General features: G+C 41.3%; 1 protein-coding gene across 2 annotated transcripts in view; it reads right to left on the bottom strand.

The window, feature by feature from the left end:
• NUP58 (nucleoporin 58) overlaps window positions 1–19828 on the bottom strand; it is a 38657-nt gene extending 18829 nt beyond the window's left edge. The window contains exons 1-11 of one of the 2 annotated variants that reach the window (XM_080376200.1): window positions 16446–19828; window positions 12587–12726; window positions 11227–11262; window positions 9641–9793; window positions 8455–8589; window positions 7796–7906; window positions 4564–4588; window positions 4068–4133; window positions 3125–3299; window positions 1695–1774; window positions 905–1023 (exon numbers count right to left, since the gene is read on the bottom strand). In XM_080376200.1, the coding sequence (XP_080232326.1) occupies window positions 905–1023; window positions 1695–1774; window positions 3125–3299; window positions 4068–4133; window positions 4564–4588; window positions 7796–7906; window positions 8455–8589; window positions 9641–9793; window positions 11227–11262; window positions 12587–12726; window positions 16446–16567 (1162 nt within the window). In that variant the 5' untranslated portion in view covers window positions 16568–19828. Of the gene's footprint in view, window positions 1–904; window positions 1024–1694; window positions 1775–3124; window positions 3300–4067; window positions 4134–4563; window positions 4589–7795; window positions 7907–8454; window positions 8590–9640; window positions 9794–11226; window positions 11266–12586; window positions 12727–16445 lie in introns of both variants that reach the window. The other variant, XM_080376199.1, reaches the window with a different exon arrangement.
• Window positions 19829–19858: the final 30 nt, after the last annotated feature.

The raw sequence follows: 19858 nt of genomic DNA, 5'->3' as shown, positions 1-19858 counted from the left end.
ACCACGCTGGCACAACAGATTAAGCCTTGCCCACACAAGATTTAGATTATGTTTAGATTATAGCAGAAACTGCTGAAAAACCTGAGGAAAATCTGTGAAGGCATCCCTCTCGTACTCTGGAAGAACAAGAAGATCACATGGAAAGACAGAGGACCCTCAGGATTCAGCAAATATCCCACTCTGGAAGCTACGTCTAGACAGTTCTCTTGGATTAGACATATAAGGTCCAGAGTCTATGTACCATCCTGAGATGGTACAATGTTCAAGTATCATTTGGCACAAGAAGACGTGCACTTGAAACCACTGTTTATTGGAGAACTTGTACCTAAAGTGACCCAAAAGATAAAAATGTCTACAATCATAGGAATGGTAACCAACTAGATAGAAGACTACTGTCCAGAGGTCAGTATTCTCTGACCACAGAGATTCTCCCAAGACTGAATGATGTCACAGCAAACTAGACTAAATTTTTGCGGTTGGTCAGAGCTGAAGGCAACACCAACTGGCTCCAAACTAAGTAAAAATTCCCAGTTTGATCTGGAACTGGCAGAGCAGATGCCCATATTTGTCTGGTCAGACAGCTCAGTGCAAGACAGGGGGTGCCAGACATCAGCCTTATTAACAGATGCTGAAGGGAGAGAGATGGATATAGTGGATATCAAAACAAACTAGGCTTACAAACTACACCTCAGGAACTGGATCCATCTTAAAAAGCTCAAGAATCTTTATGAATTTAATCTTTAATCTTTACATTGAACAAACTGCAGAATCTGAGTGCTTATTTCTGTACATTGAATAAGAAAAGCCAACAGTAATGAAAGAGATTAATTACTAAGTTTTTCCTTATAGGTGTAAGATGTCTTAATTTTTTAAATGTACTAAATACTACAATTGAAACATTTACCTTGTGGAGTTATGTGTGAATTATTTGCTTGAGTAGCAAGATGATTTTCCAGTTCTTCTATTTGTTGCCTGTATTGCTGCAGCTGTACTTCAAACTGCTCAACCAAGATTCTGAAGTAGCTAGATGAGTAAAATGAAATCATGATTAAACTTCACTAGTTTGCCACTTCTTTTTAAATCCGATCTGTATTAGCTGCCAACTTTCATTTAATGAATTGCAGCAGTTATGTTCTATGACATTCTTGACATCCCTCTACTAATAGGAAGAGAGTAAAGACCGTTTTTCTTCCTGTCTATGGATAAACAAGTACAGAAATAAAACCATGATTCCATTCAGTACAAACGTTAAAAGAAGCAAAAAAAAATTCCTATTATAAGTTCATAGAATCATAGAACTGTTTTGGCTCGAAGTAACATTTCAAGGTCATCCAGTCCACCTGCCCTGCCATGAGCAGGGACATCTTCAACTAGATCAGGTTCCTCAGAGCCCTATCCCAACCTGATCTTTAGCACTTCAGGGATGGGACACTTATCACCCCTCTGGGCAAACTGTTCCAGTGTTTCACCACCCTCACTGTAAAAAATTTCTTCCTTCTTCTAGTCTGAATCTACCTTCTTTCAGTTTAAAACCTTCACTCCTTGTCCTATCACTACAAGCCCTACCAAAAAGTCTCTCCCCATTTTTCTTATAAGCCCCTTCTAAATATTGAAAGGCTGCAATAACGTCTCCCCAGAGTCTTCTATTCTCCAAGTTATATTATTATTATTATTTACAAATAACAGTAACTCACTCTGCTGGGGCTGTATTTTCATGCTGGAGACCAGGAGGAGTTTTCTGTGTTCGTAACGCTATTTCTGCATTCTTCAGCTCCTAAATAAATAGAGAAAAATAATAAAAGATAAGATTCTGTATGAAGTATTAAAAAAGACCAGCTATAACTCTACTGTTCATTTATATAAAATATTTTCTTTGTATATTTAAGTTAACAATGTGACAGAATCAGACCAGAAACTCTTCAAAGAATAGACTGCCAGAAAGTTGAAGAACTGTAAATACCAACAGAAGTTTGGGAAAAGAACAAACAGCAGCACATACTGAAAGCACACTGAGCTCTCAGAAGTTGAAAAAAATATTCTTCTGAACTGTCAAGAGATAAAGTCTAACTTCTACTGTACTTCAGAAATCCTGTCACAATTACTGAGGACTAGAGGGGGGAAAAAAAAGCAACAGTCAAGTGCAAGGAAGTAACACCTTAAAGAGAAGAACAGAAAAAAAGGATTATTTTGCATTTTTTTCTTTTTTAATATTAACTAGTTAAAAAAACTGCCTCTTTCTATGGAAATGATCTTTTTATGCATGACAATTACAGCATAAGCTTCTGTTCAATACTTTCTAACAACTCTATCACTAAGAATTTCTCAGTGCCTGGTGTTGTGATTATTCTCTACTGCATCATTTACAGAAATAATGAAAGTATCAGTAACAAGTTTTTGTTTCCATAGAAAACTCAGAAAGGCACAACTACAGAGTATTTCCTTTTGGTATCACAAGATACAGAAAACACATCAACATTTATACTTTAGAACAAAATATACTTATTTATATAGCAAGCAGCTTTGACATGCCAGATGAAATAAGTGGTACAGATCTTGAAAAGCACTTCCATCAAAATTTGAGCTCAAACTGGTTGCACAGTTAAGATGCAGACAGGCAGACACAATTCTGACTCAAGTTCACTAAATGAATACTAGTGCTAGTTAAGATACTTTGGTCCCTGAAATGTTATGGGGCAGCGTTTGAGTTTTGGTTGGGTTTTTTTCTTTTTTTCTTTTTTTTTCAGTCTTCAGAGGAAAATGTACTCACATTTCTGCTGCTCCAGAATCCAAGACGTTGTAACAAATACATCTTCACTAGCAGCTGAATATATAACTGAAACTGAAGTAGACACACATTCCCTTCTAATGCCTTTGCTATGTAGGAGCGCTTTCCTGAATAAAAGTAATTTTATTGCTGTTGTACTTACCTAAAAATACTGACTTCACATATTTCAGTCTCCCCTGGTAACTTCAAATAGATTAGAAGGGATTCAAATTTTCATTTTATTTACAACTCTCTTAGTTTGGGCACATTTTAACTTGACTGATGATAAAGGCGGCTAGTTATCTTATATGAAATAACCGACACAGAAAATCTCCCTAATAAATTTGTATTCAATTATACCTGCGCAGTTTCCACCTTCAGCTTGTCAATATTAAGAGTGTTTCTCTGTAATCCACTGGCAACTACAGACAGAAGTTGTTTCAAAGCTTTAATGTCTTCTTGTACTTTAAGCATTGCTTTAGAGGACATTCTACTAATTTCTTCCTGAACTTGTTTTTGTTCTTTCACAAATTTCCTGAGAAAGGGAAAAAGAAGGGGGGAGCGAGAAAAGAAACATAATATATCGAACCTGAAGTACCCAACTGTTTATATTCTGGTCACATCATTAAAATAGCTATTAAATTGATTTTTCCAAAATCAAGTGCTGAACAGTAAAACTACTGTAAAGCACCATATTAACTCCTAGTGTGCTAATACTGTAAAAAAACTCAACAACCCTCCCAGACTCCAATAGCAAGTGCTTAAACACGTGTGCTCAACACTGACAAAGATATGTATCTAGTATTTTTTATATATATAATAATATATAGCATGTAGTAAAAGTGATTACTACTTTGAACCCACAAATACAGTGACATACAGCCTCCTTTACTAGTCTACAACCTGCCTCCTTCCTGCCTGAGGGATGGCTCTTTTACAGTTCTCTCAATTCCATATGAGATCCACAATGCACATGCAATATGGACATAAGGTTCAATACTTACTATGCACGTGCAACAGGCTCAATACTCCCAGGGAGAGATGGATCAGATTTTAAGAGCATATTTGTTGGCACGCTCACTTGTGTAAACACATGAAAAAGCGAGGTCAAAAAAAAATAAACAGCCTAGGCTTCAGCTATTAGAACTATCTATCCACTCTGTTCCAAAGGTTAACCTCCTGAAAGGCCTTGACTAGTAAGTTATCCTGCATGCAGCCTGCAGTAGGGTGCTTTTGTCACAGAGCATCAACAGCATACAATACTTTAGCAAATTTACTATCATAAATAAAAAATACTACTTACTGTAGATTTTCTACATCTTGACAGATTACTGGAGGTAGATTTTCATCCTTTAGTGCTTTGCTATCTCTACAAGAGACAATGCATGTTCAGTCGGTGCTTTAATCCTACCAGACATTTTTGCATGACTACTAAATATCACAAAAACATTCAAGTGATGGATTATACTGTTCTGCACCCATTGCATGTATGCCGCAACTAGGAATGATTTAGATTAATGACACAGATACTACGCCTGTGGTGTAAGCATCATACACATTCACAGAAACCATTTTTCAGACCACATAATCAGTCTGTAGCAGATGCCAGATAAGCAGAGGTATTGCATTTGATGGGAAAATTCAATGTTTAAAATGATGAACCACCATTGGTCACATTGCAAAACTTGGTTATTGACATTTATGCCTTTTTCAAGATCAAAGCTGTAGAAAAGCCAACATATTAGAAAACTATATATAAACCAAGTAAGACATAAATGCGAAGAAAATCTGATACTTACTCTGGTCTTGTTCCTGTTTTGTCACCTAGGAAATAAGAACTGTAGGTCAGAAATAAAGCTTTGAAGAACAAAACAATCTTAATGAGATTTTAGGGAAGAACTGATGACTACAATCTGCTTGGTTTCTCTTGATAAAAGGAAGAGACTAGGCTAACCATAAAAGAAAGACGGTTTTCATTTACTCCCCCTTCACAGAGAAGTATCTTTTCAAGAACAGTGGATCAACAGTTGAGGTGCTAATTTCTTGCCACATAATAGTAGTGCAAAACACCTTGTGTCACTGTACAAGTCACTGCAAATACAATACACAACTGCAGTTGTGCAAGAACTCTGTTCCTGCTTATGCAACCACAACTCACTAAGAATGTTTTGTGGGTGCAGGCGAAGTGTTTAAATTCAGCAACAGCAGTCTGTTCTCAAGTATGAAGGCAATGAAGGTTTGACCACTGGACTTCCCTAACAATTCTGTTATTGCATCAAGTCCAGTAATTCACAAGGTTTTACAGAACTGAAGATGTTACTGCTCACCTACCACCTACGCACTCCAAACTGCATCTGTGTATCAAGGTGCCAAATGACTTTGAGTAACAGAATGGAGCTTAAAGCAACATAGCACAGGGTCTGCAATCACATCCATCCTATAACCATAGTAATCTGTCAGGAAGAACACTCACTCAGCCTAAGAAGTGGGCTTCATCTTCTTCAGCTGGATGCAATTCACATCTTCAACTTCCCTCTCAGTGCCACCGTGGCAGAAAGTAGCTATGCAGCTAATGCTAGTGCCACAAATATTTCAAGCTGCACAAGCCAATGCTCCTGCCAGGAGAAGCTACTACTTTTAGAAGCAACATCTACTTAAATTGTCTGCTGGCTCTGTCACCCAGTACATTAGAGAGCCTGGAGTCCCACAATCATTCCCTGTGCCTTTTGCTAAGGGAAAAAAATCTACATAAAACTGGTGGAGGGGTCAACCCCAGAATTTCGGACTCCTTTCTCTGCTGATAAAAATTAGGCAGAAAACTAAGTATACTTTGCTTTCTCTCTTCAGCCACTTTTTCTTTTGCTGTACATCAGAACACCACTTACAAAGTAGAAGATACAGATTTGAAATCAGATTATGCTGATTTCTAGGCAAGTGAGTGCTCCAGATTTTACCTTTCTTTACATTCTTTTTCATAATAGATGAGGAAAATATGTATAAGAACAGCTTCTTTTCCTGCAGCTGTATTTTAAAGAAATACTAAACAGTCTTCAGTCTCCAGAAGGAAAAGCTTTTATAAGCTATTCCAGAAGAGAGAACACAGGTCCCAGTCCCTATCTGCGCTGAGATTTCTAGGGCAGTTTTCTTTGGTAGCAATGTCTTCTCCTTCCTTTTCTTCCAAGGAAAAGAAATAAAACCCTCAAAACCGTAAAAGCACCACCCTCAAACCTTGACACAGTTCCTCATACATCAGTACAAACAATTGTACTGACAGGACAGAGTAACAGCACACAAGTAGAGACATTTGCCTTAAGCAGCCTTACCCATTATGGGAAACACTCCTAAACTTAAAAAAAAAAAAACCTCGAAAAACCAGTCTCCTTCAACATTTCCCACTGCTTAGCCGAGAGGTATATGCTTACCATCCTGACAGCAACAGTTCAACTCGCCCAGTTTCACTATGCAACATATGGGGAATTCAGGTACTCATTCAAGTTTCTACCTTAAGAGCTAGGCAAACACAAGGCTGAGAGTTATCAAACTGAAGTCGGTTTTGAGTCTGTGGTTCTCTGGTCCTCATTTTAAGATACCTGTATATTATGGAAGTGTTGTGATATCCTAATATTAATGGAAATCCCACAGAACCTGAGAACTGGACCTTTTTCCATCACTCCTAATTTCAGTAATTAATGCCAGAAACAATAAGCACCATGCAGAGCACTCCAGCGTGGACAGTCAATATGTCTTCTCTTCTACAAGTATGAAGAACTATGACTCCACAAATTGTGTTACTCTGTAAAGATTGTTTCACAGAGTTTCTATATTTCCTTTTCTTTTGGCTATTGGTATACTTAATTTAAAATCTGGATCCTGAATAGAATGAAGAGATTAAATTAACAGTATTGATTCCCCAGAGAAAATGTGTATTTTAGAATCAGCTTTAGTTAAATTTACTCTGGAAGCATAAAAGCAAGACAAGTTAATAAGTGTCTATGTGTCAATGCTCAATACTCCCTTACTTAAATACTTTAAAGCTACCACATAGGTAGTTTTTCTAACTGGTTTTAACAACCTGATAGAATGTATCAGATGGAACTATGCACTACCAGAAACACAGCTTTGAAGATTAACAGCTAGAAACAGGAAATTTTTATTGCCCAGGCTTTTGAAAAAAAGGAACCAAGTATAAGATCTGTTACAGCTGAAGAAAGCTGGTTTTCAAACGAGTACTTTCTGTATTTGTAATGCATTACTTAAACATAGCTCTGTTTCCCCCTCTAGTGGCTATTTGACATAGAGCTGTTCAGAAATCATCGTAGTGTTTTGGGTTGGAAGGGACCTTCAAGATCACCTAGTCCCACCCCCCTGCCATCGGCAGGGACACCTCCCACCAGACCAGGCTGCTCACAGCCCCATCCAGCCTGGCCTTGAGCACTGCCAGGGATGGGGCAGCCACAGCTGCTCTGGGCAGCCTGTGCTAGTGCCTCACCGCCCTCACAGGAAAGAATTTCTTCCTAATGTCTAACCTAAATCTGCCCTCTTTCAGTTTAAAGCCATTCCCCCTTGTCCTGTCACTACATGCCCCTTTAAAAAGTCCCTCTCCAACTTCCCTGTAGGCTCCTTTAGGTATTGGAAGGCTGCTCTAAGGCATCCCTGGAGCCTTCTCTCCTTCAGGCTGATCAACCCCAACTCTCTCAGCTTATCATCATCTGCCACAGCACTTCAGCAAATGGTCCTACAAGTCTTCACTCCCAAAAGGCTAAAGCGTTTAGATCCTCATTCTCAAGTATAATATTGACTTATACTTATTTTAAATAAATTTACATTACATTGCAATTGCAACCAAAATCTTGTTCTTCTATAAGAACACGATATCCAAGAACGAAATTAATAACATGCCAGGGTGTGTGTGTGTAGGGGGTGTCAGCTTTAATTTCATACTCCTAACACAATGCCACAGGGTATTTGCTGTAATGCTCTGATAATTTTCTCAATAAAAAAAAAATTATGACTGTTTTAAAACAAACTTACTCTTTTTGTCTGACGAACTACTAAAATCAATGCCACCAAGACCTTCATTGGCAGTAGTGGAAGGAGCCGCAGTTGTCCCCAGAGTCAAACTCAAAGCATTCTGCCCAAGTCCTACAATAAAACCACACAGAATTTCTGCACTTACAAAGCTGATACTTAAAACTTACTTAAAATAAAAGCACGTATCTTGCTTGCAGTTTCAGACTACAACACAGCACAACAGTTTTCCTCTAGAGCTGAAAAAGACAGGAAGGCATGAAGTGACATGTCTTTAAACATGTTAAAAAAGCAGTTAAAACAGTTTATTCAGACCAAAGGCCACCAAAATAACGAGCTTTTAACTTCTCTGCAGTTAAAAGGAGATACTTGTATATCATTGCCCTCTCCCATTGATGATCACCTTCCTTGAGTCAATTATGGCAATGACAAAATCTTGCATTTTATTTAAAAAAATTAAGTAAAAATGAATTCAAGAATGAAAAAGCTGCCAGTGATTTCAGATTTCATTTTTATTGTCCATGGATAGCAACACTGTTAAAAATTATACTTTCAGAGTGTTAAGATTTTATATCAACTGAAACTTACATCATGAATTTACACAATCACACATTAAATATCAATGTTTTGAGACAGGAGGGAAGAACTAAAATAACTTTCACCTGTTGCTGCTGTGCTTGTATTCTGGAAGAGTGAGCCTCCTAAACCTGCTAAGGCTCCTCCTAAGGAAAGGCCTGTGGAGGCAGTTGTAGTCGGAGCAGTTGAGCCACCCAAATTTAATGTAAAGCCAGTAGTTCCTGCAGAAAAAGCAAGCCAGCTTCATGCAGACACTGCATTCAAATACATCCACAGCCAGTCTGAAATAACTGAAATGTCTGAAAGCATATTTATCACAAATAATATGGATAATAAACTCAGGTTTTTTTATTTCCTGCAGATTTTCCAAAGTCATAGAGACTTTCAAATTAGATGTTATTTTGTTCTACAATATCGTAATCCTGATAAGTCCGTATTTACCTCCAACTATGTAAAAAAAGTCCCCCAGAACACTAGAGAATCTAGAAACTGACACAGAATTTATTTTATGGCACAATGGATCTAACAAGTGCTATTGACTTTTTATATTAAAACGCCAAAATGTTAATATTTTATGTTAAACATTGAAATATTTTACAAAAGACACGATACAAGAACATTTCCTTGGTAGTCTGAGCCTTCTGGCTTAGGCATCCCAGCTTTTGGTAGGATAGGGAAGAACTGAGTAGAAAAAGACCATAGGTATAAAGGGACAGAGCACAGAGGGCACAGATAGCTGAGCTCAAATGCAGACTCCTAAGGTTAAGAAAAATGAACTCCAGTCTTAATTATCATTATGCATGGTGCAGTTTAACTGAGTTAAATATGATGGCAGGTGTGTGCCAGTATAAGAACTACACTGGGAAAACTTTGTTTCCACTACTGGTTTACCATTTCAGGCCATCTACAAATGGTAGACATCTTCCAAACTTTTCAGCTGTGCAAATAGGAAGCTTTCAGCCTCCAGTGGGATTAACAGTTACAAAAATAACGATTTCACACAATGAATCATCTCTCGCTACAGTTCTAAAGACAGATTATATGCTGCCTATTTCACATGCCCATAAATCTATCTGTATTATGGTACCCAAATTTAGAACTAGTGAAGTCCAACGAACTTCATAAAAGTACCACAAGATTGTATGTGGGGGTTTTTCCTAGTGGTACACACTAGAACACTTCAGAGTTTAGAACTGTTTTACCACAAAGTTTTATTGTTAAAAAACCCAACCCAACAAAAAATACCCCAGACCCCCCTAAATATTTTCCTACCTGCTGCAGGAGTTGATGTAAGAGCAGATGATAACGACAGGCCACCCGCTGAGGTAGAAGTAACAGGTAAAGCAAATGGCGTGGCTGAACCTGCAGGTTTGTTGAAACCTAAACTAAAGCCTGTAGTAGCTGCTGATGTGGTGGCAGGTGTGCCTAAAAAAAACCCAAAAACAATTACCACTCTAAGAACACTCTGTTTAAGAACGAATGCTCAATTCATCTTCTCTTCTGACCTATTCCCATTTAACCATCACAATCAACACAGCATGCAAGATCACGTGCATCAAGTAAAATAACCCCATAGCACTTTCAGATATATTTCAAAGGTTTACGTTAATTGCATGGGCATTTTTGCTCCAGAATCATGGACTGGCAATTGCATCTAATGATAATCTAAAAAAACTAAAAAAAAAAAAAAAAAAAAAAAGAGCATCCACCAAGAGTATCTAATAGACAAACCAAGTATTGGTAAATAGAGCTGCAAACAATATTGCCCAAAATACAAACTAACGATTCTCAATTGGATGTGCATGCCAAGATAAACGCACACATAATTTCAATTTGTAAGCAAGATAAATATGTTGAGATGTTATTCTCGCAAACTCTGCTTTTAAATTGAAGCAAATAAAGCTGCTGCTTCCTGCATTTTTCACGGTAATACATTTTACATTCTAGAATCCATATTCCAAAGTAAAGGAGGAGCGTGCACATACATAAATAAGCCACAATAGCATGTGCAAGAAACACATACTCTATGTTCTCAGTAATTGCTGTGTGTCTGTTTTAGATTACATCATTTCATTCAGCTACGGAAAAGAATTAATGTTCATATGCATAGCTGCCACATATGATTATGCAACATACAGTCTGTTCTGGGTTAGCTGCTGCTCCTCTCTTCTTCTACCCATTTAATTTGCTTCTTTATCCAACACTATTTTTTCCAATTCATTCACAGCACAGCTTCCTAAATCTTGGGACTGCAGTCTGTCTTGTAGCACCACCCCTAACATCTGTGATACACAAGCTCAGGTTCTCCTCAGACCTCAGCTGCTGGTGTTTAAAAAGAAACCAAACCCCACAACTACCCACATATTCCAGTATTTCTAATGCCAACTGAAAAATAGTCACTAAAGATGCATCACAGATAAGTAAAATATTCCCAAGGTCTGTTCCCAGTTCAACCTTCTGTTCTTCTAGAAGAGGTAATTAGCAAACAGGCCTGTTCACACGACGTTCATTAGAGCAAGAAATTATTTAAGAAGAATTCTTTGATAATGTATTCCAACTCCCCTCTGCTGAAGGATGAAACTCATTAGGGGGGCATAAATACAAAGTCTAACTTTTCACTGCAACCGCCGTCACTGCTCTACAGGAATGGAATGGAAGAACCCTTTAAGAAGGAACAGTGCCCAGAACTACAGGGCTCCACTCTGGTTTGCAGCCTTAACATCTGGGCTGCAAAGCAGACTGCAGTTAGTAATGGGGAAAGATCTCGCATATGATTACCAACTTTCTACATCACAAGAAAGATCTATCTGTATTTTTCTTTTGCCTGTATAACGTTAATACCCAAATTCTGTCCTTACCTAGTGTCAGTCCTGTAGCAATAGTTGTTGCTGTTCCTGCTTTAAGAACGGAAACAAAGAAAGAATAATAATTGAAGGCCACAGAGCAGTTATAGTAAAACATGAAAAAAACTATTAAAATAATGCAACATTATGAGACAATATGTAGACTATTATACAAGTTTTTTCTGTAGTATGTTCAAAGCAAAACAACATAGAAGACAGTAGTTGTAAGCACCAGCAGCACAAATCAAAACATAACTGACTTCAAAATGTCATTTTTCTTCGTAAGAATCTGCTAACAGTGAAGCTGATGTTAACACAGCAGTATAGAAAATTGTTTGAAATTTCAAGCAAATTAAAGTGAATGAAAATACAGAAACTAGTAATTCTATCAAGCATTTTTTTCAGCCATATGGCAGCACCTAACATTAGCATGTAAAACAGCAGATTTACAGTATAATGAAGAGTCCGAAGTCTTTGTAAAATCCTGTGTCTTGGTTTAGGGTTTCTGTCCCACTGGTAATTTAAAGAGATTATTTTGAACAGAGTGTTATGCCATTTCATATGTTAAAAACACCATCTGATTAGAAGATCAAAAGAGTTATTGAGAGCTAAAAGAAAATTACCCCAACGTAGCCAAACATAGTAGTACTGGCTTTCAGTCCACTGTTGAATTTATTTCTAGTAGATGGGTTCTTAGAACTTCCCCTATCTACCCATACAAGTAAAAAAAAAAAATAGGGCCATTTTGTTAGCAATATTGGAGCCAAAGTAAAATTCATTCTGTCTGAATGATGCCTGGTGAAAATATTTCCAGTCTGAAAAGTTGGGGGTTTTTTTTGCACTCTGGTACTCCTGTAAGAATCTGTACATTCACAGGCTGAATTAGAGACCTAAGAAAGCATTAATTAATTTCTTCATGCTATTGCAGACATTAAAAAACCTCCAAATAACAAAACCAGAAATGTTTACTACTGCAGAATTACAAGTACCACATTACAAATACTAATAATCTTACAATGTTTTAAAATACTTCTCAGATCAATCTTAAATTATATTTTTTGAGTACCCTGGATAAAGAATTAAGATTTCTAGAAAACACTGGGATTTGAATTAGGGAACAATTTACACACAGGCGCAAGCAGTTTTCTGGTAACTACATTTGGGTTTCTGCAGCATCGGTACTGCATAATTCTCGATTAATAACCTTTTCAACTGTTCAGTGATGCCCCTTTAATAAAACTACGTTAAGTAGTATTCTGAGCTACAGAACTACTGTAAAAGCAGCAAGCGTGCTATGACAACCCAGTTTTTCTGTACATATGATGTACTACTTCACTGTTAATTCAAGTTTCTGCTGTACAAGAGGGTTTTCTACCTGTACTGGTGCCTCCTGGTGTAAATCCAGTGGGTTTTTTTGATCCAAAAAGTCCACTCCCAAAGCCCACTGAAGAAGCTGATGTAGTTGCTGTAGCAGTGGAAGAGCCCAGAGTTCCAAAATTAAGTCCTCCTGTTGAGCTATTACAAAATAAGACAATTTGCAATAATTATTTTTCAAAATAAAAAAAAAAAATCAAACAGTTTGAATTTCAGTTTCTTTCCCATGCCATCATTCATTTTCCCAAACCACACACAACGCAGCTGGACAAGACTAGAGTCCAAGCTCCCTAACACCAAACAGAAAGAGGAAGCCGATCTCCCCCTTTCCTTCTACAGCTCCCACTGCTTCCCCGACACTGAATTTGTTCAACTCCTTGCTGAGCTGATACATCTTGCTAGACCAGTGGGAAATTTGAACTTTTCTCTATTAAATCATCTCATCAATTCTGCGTGATTATCTCACTGAACTACTGAGATGGGAGAACAAATGCTAGAGGCAGCGCAAAGATGACAACAAACCTGGACGAACCAGTCTGTTTAGATACCTCTGACTTGAAACCTCAACCAATGTTTACTTAACTCTTAAGTGGTAAGCAAAGACATACAACCATTCACATCCACCACACAACTTTGTCATATCTTGCCACCAAAACACACTGATGCATGAATTCATTTTTTTACCAAAATGCTATCCCTTCCCCTGCAGGTGTCAACCATGGAGGATCCATGCCTACCATACTTTCTTTTCTGAATGTATAATTGTCAAAGTTACAGAAATAAAATTCCACAGCTATTTTCGCAGATGAAGGGGAAGAAAGAAGGAGAAACTCAAGAGATCAGTCACCACTAGGAAAATTAAGCCTTTTTTATTTTGGGCAACTACACGTTTTAGAAGTTTCATGGCAAACAGAGAACAAGCTTTATACTTAGCAAAGAACACACTAAGTTACTGTACAAGACACAGGGGAATATAATAATCATGACTATCTCTAACCAGTGAAATTACAGGTACTAGCAGCCAGATGAATATATGATTTTCAAAATGCAAAATATTGCTTTAAGTTGACAAAAGATCAGTTGAATAACTTACTTGTAGTAACTTCCTGCCCCCATCTGTGAGCCTTTTTAGGAACTAGTAAGTTTTTTCTAACCTAAACAATTTTTGCTTAAGTACAACAGTACCAATGAAACAGAATGCAATTTAGACTTCATGCTAACAGCTGTCAAAGTATTTTATGTTTCAGGTGGTCAGTATTCTCTCATCATTCCCTTATCTCCTCTCTTTTTGTATGAACGCAGCTCCTAGACATAAGTTAAACACAAAAGTAAATCCTTAAAAAAAAAGTTATAATTAGCTTTTAGATTGAAACTTTTCAAAATACCTACAAAACCAATTGTAGCAAGCCCAGCAAAAGTTGTTTAGAATGCAGACTCACTAATCATCCAACTCCACAGGAGCCAAAGCATTTCATCTTTAGTCCCAGAATTTCAACATACCAAACTACAGCACCATGACCTAATGGCTTGTAAACTTAAACATACAACATGGTGCTTCTCTCACTGGTCAGGAGTTCATGTTTCTCATCTTTTCCCAGCACAGACAAGGGTGACTGAGTATTTTTCTTGTTTCAGCATTATAGTAGAAGCAAGCTAAGGTACGCAATATAAAATTCAGCATTATGGGACAAAAAAAACCAAAAACCAAACTAAAAAGCCCCAATAAAATTAAGTGGCATTTTGTTTGTTTGTTTTCCAAACAGAAAGAAACCAAAATATAGAAATAGAGCAATGACAGCATTCTCACCAGCAGGAGAAAGCATGTGCCAGAAGGACTATCTACTCCCCACAGATGGAAGGAAGAGGAGCTCAGGTCACTGAAGTCAGGTCTTACCTCTAATTTTAGAACTAGAACAAAGCATTGCACCTGCCTGAAGCATACTATAGAGAACATGAATTAAATAAGAACAGCAAGCATAAGTACTCTATGAACAGCTATTGGTGCAACGCAGGAATTGGGTAGGCTGGTGTATCATACAGGCTTTGAGCCACCAGAATATTAGGTCTGAATGGTCACACTGATGACTAACACTTATGCCTGGACTACACAAAAAAGGCTCTTTTCTCCCAACACCTGGCAATACTGTCTTAGACCCAGCTCATAAGAACAACAGCTTCTTCTTATAGTCTCAAAGAAGTCATCCCATAGGGATGCTCAAGATTCACCAACCATCCAGCAGTAAAATGGACTCTTCCTCTGTGGTACTCCTTGACCAACAGCCCTGCAGACTCATCCTGTTTGTAAGAATAAATACATGAATAAAAATGCAGAGTACCATACTGTTATTAATTAGCACCTGTTAAACTTTCACTTACTATTTTGAAGAGATCAAAAAGCAGCCAGAACAGTAAAAAAAACCACAAACAAGTATTTTTAAGTTCAGTAAGCAGTTGTTAACAAGTGCAGATCAACATTCCCCTTGTTGAAGGCAGTATATTTAGAAGAATGTTTTTGAATAAACAAATATTAATTTTATTTTGCTCATTTTAATCACAGGAAACCTGCATTAAACAGGCATGCAGCAAAAACCCCTTAAGTTCTTTACCAATTCCATATAACACACCTTAACTGCGGGGGTAAAAACCAACCAACCAACACAAACAGAAAATGCCAAACCAAGCACAGGTAACATAAGAATGTCATCAATCTGTCATGACCACAAAATTGAGAGTATTAGAAGAGACTCAGAAAACTTGTTCCTTCTCATAGAGGCTTCCAAAAACCAATACTGCCATTTAATCCAGAGATACTCTTTCACATGCAGATGTTCAATTTCCTTCCACTCCCGCTACTAATTCCTGCCAATTCTGACAAATAAGTATTTTCCAATATATCTGCTTTAGGTGAAGTTCTCTTGAGTGATTGATATCACCTGATCAGATTTGGGAAAAACTCTGATGCAAAGCTCCACTACAACAGTTCTAATCTTCAATGGAGGCATAAGAACAAGCAGGTCAGAAAAAACAACCTGTGCTAGCTCAGTTCTGTGCAAACTAAGAAAAAAGGGGGAAAAAAAGCCCCAGCAACAACAAAGACTTCCCTATTCTGAGAAACCTAAATACTAATAATGCCTTTAATATATAGTGTGCTTTATGTCACAGACACATCAAAGTGCAGCCAAGTTCTCCTTTTACTCCAAGACACTACACACCAAGTGAAAGGTTATTTGTATCAGAAAAAATAAAGCTGCATCCAACTTCGGGGAAAAAAAAGGCAATTTCACATCTGAACGTTAAACATTTGGGCTTTGACATCAGTGAGCTCCATGCTGCACACGCAAGCTCAGGGTGACTGCTGAAACCTAGATACGCCTACAATTCACATTCTGCGTTCAGAACGTTAGAGAGAACTGTGGAGACACGCTGCTCCGACAAAGCCAAAATACAGCAAAATTAGAAGAGCACCTCCCTTTGTTCCTAGCTGCTGAACAGATTGATCCCTACGCCTGTATTTACGAAGCCGGCCATGAAGCAGATGAAGCAGGAAGGGCACCCCCGCCCCCTGGGGCGGACATGGTGAAACCGGTTCACCCGCGCACCGACGGCCCTTTCGGCCATGCACCGGAGCTCCGGGCCCCCGAGCGCAGCTGGAAAGGCGCCAGGACACACAGCGCAGGGCGTGCGCTCCCCCCGCCCCCCCACACCCACGTGTGCGGCCCGGGCCTGCCCCGCCGCGTCCGCCCCGGCCCAGGCGGGGCACGCCGGGCTCGACAGTGGGCCGTGCCGCGGGGCTCGGCGGCCCCGGGAGCCAGGGGCCCGCGGGCAGGGCCAGGCCGAGCCGAGCGGAGGTGCCGCGTTACCTCGGCGTGGCGGCTCCGAAGGAAAAGCCCTCGCCCCCTCCTCCTCCTCCTCCTCCCGCCCCGGCGGCGGCGGCCGCCGCGGAGCCCAGGGTCCCCGCGCCGAAGGAGAAGCCCGCAGACATGGCGGCAGCGGCGGGAACGGCCGGAGAACGGGGCTGGGAGATGGCAGCGAGCCCCAGCGGCGGGAGCCGGGGAGGGCGACGGCCTCCTCACGGTCAGCGGCTACGGCCTCCTCAGCGCCGCATCGCGCCCGGCGCCAACTTCGAACCGCACGGCGGTCGCGAGCGCGCAGCCCCCAGCCACGCTCCCTCCGCGCGCGCGCCGCAATGCACCACGGGACGGCGCCGCAGCCGCCCCGCCCGCCGGCCCTTAAAGCGGCAGTAACGTGCGGGACCAGCGTCCCATTCAGGCGAGGCCTGTCCGCTCTGCAGCACCCCAGGCACCGCAGACACTCGGTTTGGAAGATGGAAGCATCCACGGCCGAAAACCGGGGGGGGCCGCGGCTCCGCGACAGCCGACGGCTCCTGGGCTACCGCCCCCGCCGGGCGCCACACCTGCCGGCAGCCGGGCTGGGCCTGGGCACGACCCGCACAAGAGGCGGACATAACGGAGAGCCTCCTGCCGAAGCCCGTCATCGAGCCGGGTGCTGACCCGGCCGCCTTCCTGAGGGTTTTGCGGTGCCCGCCCGGCTGGTCCCACCACCCGCGTCGCCGCCGTGCTGCGGCTGCCCTGCCAGGGCCGCTGGCAGGCAGCTGGGACGGGCCGTGATGCCTCCACGGCTACCTCCAGGTAACCGGCCAGGAAGCAGGAAACCTGCTCAAAATCCAACTCCAGTTTCATGAAAACCCCGAAAGCCGTTTAATTTCCAGTTGAACCCGGGGTCGTGGCCAGCACAACAGCACACAGTCCTCATCTGCCTCCCCGAGGACCCACCTTGTTTTTCAACACCTGTACAAACTACAGCACCTGAACAGCACGAACTCAATTACTAATTGCAGCCCTCGTTTACTGCACACGTTACTGCTCACGTTTCCCCTGCCCAGCTCTGCTTCACTCACAAATGCAATGGGGCACTGCGTGAAGCTGCGTAAATGGTTCCATCCCTGCCCTGTCCAGTTGCTGGATCATGACGCATCTCACACAAAACTGGGGAACTGTAGGAAGCCACTGCTGAAATGCAGGGGAGTTCCTCAGTATCCTACACACCACATTTGCTCAGGAAAAGCCATTACTAGGCTTTTCTTTTAAATTTACTTGATAGTCTAGATGAGTCATAGTGCTATAGAAGGGTTTATATTATTACCTCTGGCGCTTCTCAAAGCATCCCAGGCAATGCAAAAGCCTCTATGTTCACTGCTGTGACTGCTGATGACTGTGGGTGGCCGACAGCTAGTATTTACTGGAAAAATCTTTGAGATTATTTATGTGTGACTGAATTGCTGCCCTCTACACACAGCAGAGCTTCAGGCACATAGTTGAATGTAATTTGTGATGTTTAGTCCATGTTTACTTATATATTGCATGTATGTGCCTATCTTTGAACATCTGAAAAAAATGAAAGCCCCAAAACTGTGAAATATTAAGTGGCATGTATAGAATGATTTCTACAGAGTCATTTGTCAACAAATTCTTCTGATCAGACAGGCCATAAAGTGACAAGATATATTGGCATAACAGGAGAAGGGGACTTGTCAAGGAGAGTGACGCCTTTGTAATATGATTTTAATAACTTGTGACAGTCTATGAATGTCACCACTCAAAAACTTTTAAGTTCAAGATCACAAAGTCTGTTAGTAAAAGAGCTTAATTTTGTATAAAAATCATCCTACTGAACCATTTCTAATGTAGATAATAACTATAAACCCAGCAAGACTTATATAGCCCATTCTGCAACCTTTAAGCTAAGTTTTATCATGTCTCTTAACTACTGTGCAGCACACGCAAGATTTTTGTGCACCAACACCCACACAGCTACAGCATGGATGAGTCACTGCACTGTGCAGATTGTTATTTGTTCTTGTACATCCTAAAATTCTAACACCCCATTCCAACACGCTTTTACCAGTTCTTACTTCAGTAATGACTTTCACACTGTCTTCCACAAGATCCCCACAGAGAAGCTGTTGATGTATGAGCTGGATGAGCAGCGAGGTGGATTGAAACCTGTCTGAACAATTGGGTCCACAGGGAAGTATCAGTGGCACAAAGTCTAGTTGGAGGCCAGTACAATCCAGGGGTTAATACAGGGTCCAGTCCTCTTCAACATCTTCATTAATGATCTGGATGACAGGTCAGAGCATACCCTCAGCACGTTTACTGATGACACCAAACTGGGAGGAGTGGCTGATATCCGAGGGGGTCCTGCTGCCATCCAGAGGGACCTTCACAGGCTGAAGTAATGGGCTGACAGGAACCTCATGAAGTTCAACAAGGAGAAGTACGATGTCCTGCACCTGGGGAGGAACAACCCCAGGCACTAATATCTGTTGGAGGCCACACAGCAAGGAAGCATCTTTGCAGAAAACTACTTGGGTGTCCCCGTGGATCCCAAGTTGAACATGAGCCAGCAGTGGGCCCCTGCTGCAAAGAATGCATGCTGGGCTGCATTAGGCAAAGGATTGCCAGCAGGCTGAGGGAGGCGATCCCCTCTATGCAGCACTGGTGAGGCTACACCATTGAGTACTTGACTGGAGCACCTCTCCTATGAGGAAGAGCTGAGAGCTGGGGCTGTTCAGCCTGAAGAAGAGGCGGCTCTGGGGGATCTTATCCATATATATAAATAATTGAGAGTGCAAAGAGGATGCAATCAGTCTTCCCAGTGGTGCCCAGTGACAGGACCAGAGGCAATGGGCACAAACTGAAACACAGGAGGCTCCATCTGAACATCAGGAAACACTTTTGTACTGTGAGAGTGACAGAGCACTGGCACAGGCTGCTCAGAGAGGTGTTGGCCTCTATCCCTGATGATATTTAAAAGCCACCTGGACATGGTCCTGGGCAGCTGGCTCTCGGTGGCCCAGCTTAAGCGGGCCAGTTGGACTTGATACCTCCGGAGGTTCCTTCCCACCTCAGCCCCTCTGTGATACCACAACAAAAAGGACCATCTTCCAGGAATTTCCCCATGCCTAAGACTCTGAAAGACTGAAACTCCTCCGTGTCATGAACATAGGCCTGGGCAACCAGGGAATGGCCCTTGTTTTCCACACACTTACTGCCACCCCGCCGCGGGGCCCAGGACCGCTCCCTCCTCAGGGCTGGCCACCAGGCGGGGCTTCACGGCCAGCGCTGAGCTCCGTGGCCCCCAGCACAGTACCCACTGCCTCTTCCTCCCCCTGGGTCTCACAGAGAATCCCCAGGCACTGCGGCACACAGCGCGGCCCAGCTTCCCGCCCCCGCCCGCCGGTCCCCGCCGC

Source organism: Falco punctatus, assembly GCF_963210335.1.
Source record: "Falco punctatus genome assembly, chromosome: 2".
NCBI classification, from domain to species: domain Eukaryota; kingdom Metazoa; phylum Chordata; class Aves; order Falconiformes; family Falconidae; genus Falco; species Falco punctatus.
The sequence above is the reverse complement of the archived record's forward strand: the minus strand, read 5'-3'. Positions and strand labels throughout refer to the sequence as shown.